Source organism: Rutidosis leptorrhynchoides, chromosome 1, assembly GCF_046630445.1.
Source record: "Rutidosis leptorrhynchoides isolate AG116_Rl617_1_P2 chromosome 1, CSIRO_AGI_Rlap_v1, whole genome shotgun sequence".
Lineage (NCBI taxonomy): Eukaryota > Viridiplantae > Streptophyta > Magnoliopsida > Asterales > Asteraceae > Rutidosis > Rutidosis leptorrhynchoides.
This window is the reverse complement of record NC_092333.1, coordinates 713,889,299-713,900,103: the sequence shown is the minus strand read 5'-3', so window position 1 is coordinate 713,900,103 and position 10,805 is coordinate 713,889,299. Positions and strand designations below refer to the sequence as shown.

General features: G+C 29.4%; 1 protein-coding gene across 1 annotated transcript; it reads left to right on the top strand.

The window, feature by feature from the left end:
* The first annotated feature begins 699 nt into the window (after positions 1 to 699).
* Positions 700 to 2,999, top strand: LOC139886226 (septum-promoting GTP-binding protein 1-like). The gene is made up of 6 exons (XM_071869972.1): positions 700 to 1,050; positions 1,490 to 1,619; positions 1,714 to 1,807; positions 1,956 to 1,995; positions 2,089 to 2,172; positions 2,744 to 2,999. The coding sequence occupies exons 1-6, from the start codon at positions 700 to 702 to the stop codon at positions 2,906 to 2,908; spliced, it is 864 nt and encodes a 287-aa protein (XP_071726073.1). The 3' UTR covers positions 2,909 to 2,999.
* Positions 3,000 to 10,805: the final 7,806 nt, after the last annotated feature.

The following is a 10,805-nucleotide window of genomic DNA, read 5'->3' as shown; positions in this document are numbered from 1 at the left end:
TTTAATTTATGTCTTTTTGAATTTCAAAAAAAATGTAACCGTAACTTTTTAATATAATAAAATGTGTTGTTCAAAAAAATATAATTGAAATAAAAATAATATTAATAAAAATAATATTAATAATAATAATAATAGTAATAGTAATAAATATTAATAAAAAAAATGTGGGGCCATGTGATGGGGATGAAGGATGTCATGGTTGGTAGTGGTGTGTGATGGAGAGGAAGTGAAAAATAAATGGAGAGAGAAAGCTGATGTGGCGGTGTGTCCTGGAGAGGAAGTACGTCATGGTTGGAAGTGGTCATATAAATTATCAGAAGAAAACAAAACTTATCAATAAAAATGGGTTCAACGAATCAAAATAACCGAAAGCTGCCCGAAACCCGGTTTCGAACTTCGTTCCTTCCAATAATATCGGATATTTGTTTTCCTGAAAAACCGGCCAACTGTCCCTGTTACGCGGTCACCGTCACCAATCTAACGGTTGTTACATATTAATATTTTATTTATTTTTTCCATACCCCCCACAATTAATAAAATCATTAATCTCTCAACTATTTTCTTTTTCTTTATTAAAAAAAACACGTATTACTTGACAACCCAACTTTATTCCCAGATATAAAACACACCTCATGAGAGTTCCCTTATTCTCCGGCTAATCTTTTTAAACCCAAATAACGTTTTACAAACTTCATTAAAATGAGTCAAATTAGCAGAAAAATGTGGGGATTTCACCTTAAGAGAACAATTATTTGGCGTATAACGTTTATTAAGCGATGTGCTAGATCTTTGTGGCACCAATTTCTAGCTTGTTGGATTGGAAAATCTATTAAGTATCGACAGTTGTTAAAATCTAGTTCGGGTCCTATCATTCATACGTCTCGTCGTCGTTGTTCTCGGGCCGAGAGAACAACGATGACGAGTTCTTCTGGAGAAATGACGTCATATTCAGGTGGTTCTGATCGTGATCATGATCATGATGTCTCAGATTTGGTGGCTTTGAAGATTAGTTTGTTGGGTGATCATAATATTGGCAAAACTAGCTTTCTGGTTAGTATAATAATACTATCTGTATCATATGGTTTTTAAGAAGGCATTTTTTGCTTGTTTACATTTCTATGAAATCTTTAAAATGAAATATTGGGTTACATTATGTTGCATTTGTGAGGAGAAAGCAAACATTTATTAAAATCTTGAAATTTTCTGTTATAACAAAAACAGGACATGTTTTTATAATTTTTAAAAATCATTTATAGGGGTTTTCTTAAAGTTATGCAAATTTTACTGTGTTAGTATTAGAGTTCTCATGATCGAGTCATGAAAGGTAGATATTTATTTCCTACATTTTTAGGCAAGAGCATATATACCCATTTTTACCTGTACTTTTCTTGATTGATAACATAACATAAAAAAATATTAAAAAATTGAAAATGAAGTTAAAAACAGCAATGCTTAACTAATTAATGATGTCACATTTTTAATATTGAAGGCAAAGTATGTAGGAAAAGAGAAGAATACAGAAGAATTACAAGCTCCCAGTACAGATAAAACATTATGTGTTAGAGGAGCCAGGATTTCATATAGCATCTGGGAAGTTAGTGGTGATGCATTTTATCCAGGTACAATTTTTAATCATATAATTTCATCATATATGGAATTTTTTGGTTTTAATTTTCTAAACTAAATACTGCGACATTGATGTATGTCTTGAAGATGAAGGTTCGAGTAATTCGATTCCTGCAGCCTGCAAAGACTCTGTAGCTATCTTATTCATGTTTGATCTTACGAGTCGTCGCACACTTAATAGGTATTTATGTGTTTTATTTAAGTTAATATAAATATAAATATAATATATAAATATAATATATAATTTATTAATTGTCATTATCATACATACTTTTCATTGTTTTGGGGTAAATGCTAATGATTGTGGGAATTTTTTGTTTTATATTCAGTGTTATCAATTGGCATCAGCAAGCTAGGATTTATAATCAGGTGAAATTAACTTAGATGCATTACACAAAAAATCAATTTAACTTTCAAATTTCTTATTGAAATTTCAATTAAGACGTGATTGTATTGTTTTAGACTGCGATTCCAGTGATGATCGGGAGCAAGTTTGATGAATTCGTCCAACTTCCGTTAGAATTACAATGGACGATTGCAAGCCAGGTGAGATTTCGTGTTTTTTTCCGTTTCATGTCACTTGAATTCGAATGAATAAACAGACATACCAAGCATTGACAAAGAAATATAAAACATTTTTTTTACAAAGTGATTCATGGCACAAAAGTAGCCATCATGTTTTATATTTAAAAATGTCTTTGAAAATTGTTTTCTGATAAAAATAAATAGCATTATTACTTGGTATGTCAATGAAAGGAACTTGTGACATCTGACCTTCAAAGTCAAACATTGTGATGAGCACAAATTGACCTTTTCATAATTTATAAAAAGTGATGGGATCACATCACTAGCTTCCAAAAGAATGTTCTTTTTCTCACCCCAAATCTTGAATTTTGTCACAAGTGTCCCCATGAAGACAGTATACTCTCACCAACCACTCAAAATTCTAAGTTTTTTTTTACCGCTTAATAATTTTATTAAACTTTTAAGCTTAGGGTGATGATAAATCCATCATCATCTATCTGCATTATTTATTTGGAGAGTTCAACCTTATGTATTTGTTTCCAAATTGAGTAATTGACACCCTTTGAATTGCATCTTGTATTTAATTTTACAGGCAAGAGCATACGCGAAAGCTATAAACGCAACGTTGTTCTTCTCAAGTGCATCTTACAACATAAATGTGAATAAAATCTTCAAATTCGTAACAGCGAAGCTGTTTGATCTTCCTTGGACTCTCGAACGTAATCTAACGGTTGGTGAGCCTATTATCGATTTCTGATGTGAGCTTTTGGAATGCGTATATTTGCACCCTCCTCCACCTCTGCATTAGTGGTCTGTAAATAGTACGTAGTATATAAAAAATGTATTGATTGGGAGGAAGTGGTAAAAGTGTCAACCACTACATATATCCTTGCAATTTTTTTAGAACAACAAACACATTATCCTTGCAAATTTTTTAGTTAAGGGATTTTATAGAATTTTTGGTTTGTGTAATTTATATTTCATTTTTGTTGTTTGGTGGAAAGCATCCATGTTTTCCCATCTTCATGTAAACTGGTATTAAGGCCATTTCCAATTTTATGAAAATGTTGCTGGCTAGTGGCTGCCTACCTTGTTTGACCAAGCTATTAAACGACAATGTGGAAAGCAAAACGCCAAACGCCCTTGCGTGTTGTATATATAATAGAATATGATAATTCTTCTTAAAAAGTCAAATCTTATTGTAGTGATTTGTTTTCAAAAACACTTTGCTGTAATGTTAATGTATTTGTGTGCTATATCAACAAATATCACCCATTTATTTTATATAGTAAGTACAACTTCAAAGATACTCCGTATTAAACAAGACACATACTGAACATTAAAAATTAGCCCAAAAAACTAACTTCGCATAAAAGAGTAACCCATACCATACCGATCCATTATTTAGAGTCGTTACGACAATGATACGTAGTTTAGTTGGTAATGAGAGGGGGCAGCTCATCAGGTAATGAGAGGGGGCACTTTCCCACAAATAAGCAATTTGAACCATGCCACCCCCACAACCACATAGTGCGCCAGATATAAATCGAATTTGAAATCGGAAAGTGAATCTAAATTATAAAATCGAACCCATGAACGTTTCTAGTAAAAAAAATGATATTTTGGAAAGAACTAATCGGCGTCCAAATACCAATAAAAAATAACCTAAATACCTTTAACTAGTATAGGTAAGTGGCGTTCGTTCAACAAGACAATGTAATGTGTGTATCTAAAGATTTAGCTAAAATGTAATCAGATAACATTAAATGACAAAACAAAATGCGAGGGATTTTCATTTAAAAACTAGATGTCTAGAAATGTATTTTAATAATAAAAAGACTTAAAATAATAAGCAACCAATTAAACAACATAAATTATCAGAATAATTCAGGTACACTTATTTAGGAATTATTCACTTCAGATATCGAATAATTAAAATAAAAGATAAGTTAATAATTAACCATGCGTGAATTCATAGGCTCCCTCCAAATTCCAGACGCAAACTTGATATCATACAACCTAAACTGTACGAGTAGGTGCAAGTATCAAAGAAAACTGTATACTTGCAATACAATAAGATCATTAACTAATCTAACTACCTAGACTATGGAATTGTTCACATATTGCCAACTATTGTACCGGATGGTTACCCTGCACAATCTCTCTTTTGAACTTAACATGTCCTCGTGATCAAAGTGAACGCACAATCTTTAATACTAGCCTAAGCAAATATAAATCACTATGTTTAAATATAAATCACTATGTTTAAATTATCAAGTTGTCAATTTGATCAATCAAATATAGTAATCGGCTATATTGAATAAAATAACATTAATCAAGAATTGTTCTTTTATTAAAACGTTAAATTATTGCATAAACATCTAAAACCAACATCTTCGGTATATGACCTAAACAAACGTAACTAAATTAGCTCATAATTCAGGTTGAATACAGAAACAAACAATTAAAACATGGAATCATTATCAAATTATTCATTATTTTTATATATTAAAAGATAATAAAACCAAAAGTTATTGTTTAATCATTGAAATAACTCCAAATTATGAATTAAAAGAGACCTCAAATAAAAATGGACAAAAGTCAAATATCACCCGTATCCTTCTGTTCGTATCCTTCAAGAATGATAAGCAAAAAATGATATTAACTAAAGAATTTCAAGTTTCATGCCTTGTGTTCTCTTCTTCCTTTTCGCGAGGTCCTCCTAACCGTTTTTTCTGTTTTCTTTCTTTTCGTCTGCTGCGTTCTAAACCCCAAGATGGGATGAACCATGGCCACTCAACCAAAACCCCCTCAATTGTGACGACCCGAAAATTTTCGACCAAAATTAAACTTTAATATTTACATCATTCCGACACGATAAGCAAAGTTTGTTAAGAATTTTAAACTATGTTCATACATTCATTTAACTTCGACCAAATTCCAATGATTCACGAACCATTAGATGAACAGATATGATATATATATATATATATATATATATATATATATATATATATATATATATATATATATAACTTGAAAACATTAACAAAGTATTAAACGAATAATACTTTACATAAACGTATTTATTTCAAAATATATTTAGAATAATTATCGATGGAATTAAAAGATAGTATAAAGAGATTGAAATATTAGATACATTGAATTATGATTACGAGTCTCTGTTAAGAGGTCCACTTTGAATTAGAAAACCTTTTCTTTTTAACGGTATCCGGAATATTTGGTAAAAGTGATTTACAAAAGTGTCATTAACGAGAGTTAGTCAAAAGTTAGTAATCATTTCCGTTTAAATTTCAAAAGTGTACTTTACCTTGATTAACTAGTGTCCCTTGATAAATCAACCATTTAGTTTTTCATATTAAAAACATTGTTTGGTAGAATAACTACTAATATTTAAAAAGAGTTAAATTATATAAAACGAACTTTGAAATATAATTGGTTTTGAAAGACTAAATATTATATCATTAGATAAATATTTCGAACATATATATTATGTACAAATTTACAATTATATATATATATATATATATATATATATATATATATATATATATATATATATATATATATATATATATATATATATATATATATATAACTTAGTCATAAAACGTCCTGATTTAAAATAATATATTTTGATAAACAACGAGTCACTGATTTATAGAAGCAAATGACCACAACGCTTAATTTTATAAACTACATTTTTTATAAGGTAATTTATTGATGAGTAAGTCAAATTATTAATAAGGGTACACGTCGCGTAACGTAAAAGGCTAGTTTTCTAAACGTACGAAAGTGCGCTCGAAAAACCGAAAGTGGAACATGAGTCGAGTGACAATGTACGAGTCATTTGAACAAAAATTACATTTTTACTACGCACGTAAATATAATATAATATTTAATTAATTCTAAAGATTAAATATATTATATATTAAATAATATATATATATATATATATATATATATATATATATATATATATATATATATAACTTAAGTTACAATAAAACCGTTGTTAGATGAAATGAATGCGTGTGAGCTGTTATGATGTCTCATGCACTCGTATGAGCTCTCCATACACTTCTCATGCGAGTGCATGAGGGGTTAGGTGTGGTTCACTCCTTTTAAAATTCGAACGTTTTCATTTCTTTGCACACACACAAATATCACAACTATCTCTCTGTCTATAATACTCCGTAATATTTATGTTATTTATATTATTATTATTAATATTATTACTAATCGTATTAGTAGTATTATTAGTATTAAGTATTATACATAAAATATTACGACGAGGTCATGAGCAAGTTATTTTGAAACGGGTTTTATGAGTAGGATAGAGCTAAGGAAATTATGGGTATTAGCTATGGAGGTGATGAGTAATGTTCATGGGTATGCTCGTGAGGTCAAACTAGTATTTATCATCTCCGTTGCGTCTACGTACCTTTCTTGCAATATTGAATCTCAATATTGATACGTGAGTACTCATAAATTAACTTTTATATATTAATAGTGTATCACTGACTAGTGCTCGAGAATATAGGATTATGCATGCTTGTACTTTTGATATTGCCATTAGATTGGATATATTGAATCCTGAATTAGTTATATATGCGGTTGAGATAAGGTATAAGATATGCATGTCTTTGAAAAGCTAGAGAAAAATTAAAAAACTTTTCATTTAGATATCGAATGGTTTCGATGAACGGGTTTGAAGTTATAGTCAATTGAAATTATTATTAAAAATAATTATTATTATCGTCGTTATAGTTTTTATCTAATTATTATTATTAGTATTATTATTATTATTATTATTATTATTATTATTATTATTTTTATCATTATCCATAAAAAGTATTATCATTAAAATTTGTTATTTTATTATTATTACTATCGTTAAAGTTATAATTAGTATTACCATTAATATTATCGTAATATTTATTAACATTAGTATTATTATAACTAGAAACTAATATTAGTAACACCTAATTATTATGATTACTATTATTATTATTAACATGAACGCGATATAAAAGACGATTAAAAGCTATTAGACGAATCGATTAGGAAATAATGAGTATGAGTATCATGGTGAAATTAAAATAATGTAAGATATTGATTTAGATAAAATTATCGTTCTTATTATTTTTGTCATTAATATTATTATTAAAAGTATCGTTAATATTAAAACTATTATTTTAACAAAAATTATCATTTTAATAGAAATGTCATTGTTATTATGAAATATCATTATTATTATCATTTTAAATAAAATTATTATTTTAAAGTTAATATTAAAAAGTATCGTAAATATTAAAGTTATCATAATTAGAATTATCATTTTATCATAATATCATTTTTAGTAAATATAAATATTGAAATTTTTATTAATAGAATAATAATAATTATTATTACAAAATAATACAATTTTTACTTATTATTATTATCAATGTTATTTTATCAAATAAATATGTAATACAAATAATATAATTACCTTAATAAAACCTATCATAATAATATTTTTATGATATTAAATGAACTCTATAAATTTTATTACTTAATATATATAAAAATATATTTTATTATATAAATTTTAATATAAAAATTTTTATTTATTAATAAATGAATTATATTATTTACTCTAATAATTCTTTTAAAAATATTTAAAAATATAAAACGACGATATTTAAACTACATATTAATCATGTATAGATTTTGGAAATCATTTTGAGTCAAATTGACTTTTGTTGACCTTTGCATATTAGTCTCGAGCATTAGGATTGAGATACACTATGACTTGACCTAATTTGTTAAGACAAATTTTGACCAACATATAAATATATATACTTAATTTAGGTTCGTGAATCCGAGGCCAACCTTGCACTTGTTCAATGACGTTATATGTATTTTACTACGAAATACAGTATGGTGAGTTTCATTTACCTTTTTACCCTTTATATTTTTGGGCTGAGAATACATGCGCAATTTTTATAAATGTTTTACGAAATAGACACAAGTAATCGAAACTACATTATATGGTTGAATGATCGAAGCCGAATATGCCCCTTTTTGCTTGGTAACCTAAGAATTAGGGAACATCGCTAATTTTGAGAATTAGTGCACGCCTAATTGACGCGAATCCTAAAGATAGATCTATTGGGCCTAACGAACCTCATCCAAAGTACCAGATGCTTTAGTACTTTGAATTCGTTTTTATCATGTTCGAAGGATTTCCTGAAATGATAGGGGATATTCTTATATGCATCTTGTTAATGTCGGTTACCAGGTATTCAATCCATATGAATGATTTTTGTCTCTATGCATGGGACGTATATTTATGAGAACTGGAAATGAAATTCTTGTGGTCTATTAAAATGATGGAAATGAATGATTATGATAAACTAATGAACTCACCAACCTTTTGGTTGACACTTTAAAGCATGTTTATTCTCAGGATTGAAAGAAATCTTCCGCTGTGCGTTTGCTCATTTTCAAGATATTACTTGGAGTCTTTCATGGCATATTTCGAAGAACGTTGCATTCGAGTCATTGAGTTCATCAAAGATTATTATTAAGTCAATTTATAGTTGGATAGTGGATATTATGAAATGGTATGCATGCCTGTCAATTTTTGATGTAAAGAAAATTTGTCTTTTAAAAACGAATGCAATGTTTGTAAAATGTATCATATAGAGGTCAAATACCTCGCGATGTAATCATATGTTATTGTATTCATTCTTATGGATTAGGACGGGTCTTTACATGTGGTATCAGAGCGGTGGTTTTAGCGAACCAGGTCTACATTAGTGTGTCTAACTGATAAGTCGTTAGGATGCATTAGTGAGTCTGGACTTCGACCGTGTCTGCATGTCAAAAGTTTTGCTTATCATTTCTAGTCAGAAATCATCTGCTTATCATCCTTATGAAATTACCTACTTATCATTATTAGTCTAGACACGTCTTGCTACATTAATTGCATGAGCAGTGTATAGACAAAATTCATATCTTAGCGTATCTGCTAAATCATATCTTATCGTATCTGTTACTTTAAACTTTGCCTGACATATCCCGCAAATTCCTCCGTAATCTACGAAATCTTTTAATCTATATATATAGATATCCTATGTAAATAGAATACCACCTGATAGCCGGAAAATCATTTTATATCGAAAAATCCTTTATCCAATCGTATGAAATGGAATTTGTCATTAGTTCAAGTTCCTCTGATTCCGAAATGGAATCCCACTCAAGCTCCGAAAGCAATGTGACCGGAATGGATCAAACAATCATTCATCATCTATTCTGGATGAATTGGGGATGGGTTCGTAGCCTCCTCAATCATTGGAGACAAGAAGAAGGTGATCCCTTCCATCCACCACATTGCCCTCTTGACGAAGAACCTAAAGCACTTACCGGCGAACCTGTCCAAAATACCATTTTCTCTATCATTTTCAGAGTATCTCGTCACGATTATATATTACATCAAATTTTAGATTTTATTTATCCGCTCGTCCGAACCGACAATCACCGCGGTGTAATAGAAGAAGTCAACGAGCTTCGCGCTCGGGTAGTGACTTTGGAGAATATGGTGCAGAGATTATAAACACCAGCAGCAGCACCAGCAGCACAACCACTACCACCATCATCAATGCCAACAGTACCATTACCACCTCCAACCACAACCGCGTCGTAAACCTTAACTTCACAATTTGTCCCACGAGCATCAACGTCATACGCACCATAGATACCAAGGAGTTCCAACAACAATAACTGACGAAGTATTAATTCATAACTTCATTGGAAAAACATTCCGCGGTGATTATGAAATCTCTAAAGTCTTAGAGATTATCTAATCTAGCCCTAACCATAAATCAGTTAAGCGAACCAAAATGATAGAAGGAAGAGTAGAAACCCTGACAAAAATGGAGTGTGGTTAACAAGCTAAACTTGTTTTACTAACAACAACAATAGTACCGTCAGCGTCACCAGCATCGTCAGTACTGTCAGCATCAGAATCAATAACACCTATAACATCACAAACTCCGTCAGTTCAAGAATCACTGTGGACATCATTACGAATCAATAACGTGTATATTGTATCAACGAGTTATGAAGAATTAACTCATTCCCTCTGAAGAAATTATATGTATATTTTATATATATATATATATATATATATATATATATATATATATATATATATATATATATATATATATATATATATATATATATATATATATATATTGAAATAAAAATAAATCTTTCCGTGCTAAGCTATTGTGTGTGAATCTTAACTACTAGGTTAATTCATATTACAAATATGCAATAATGTACGTCCTTCGCCCGCAACTTAACCATCGTTAACTACAATCTCTGTCTCAATTCAACAAATTCCAATTCAAAATAAATCAAGTATATATTTGATTTTACACTTTCATCATCAATGTACCCGAAACTTTTTAGATAACATCATTCGTACTTTGTGAAGTTCACAAGAATTTAACGAAAACCAACATCACGCCTCAACAAATAATGAAGTATTGATTCATAATTTCAATATTATTGAAGAAATACTTATGTAATCTCTAAAGCCTTCAAGGGATTATTTAATTCTAGTTCCAATCGTAAAT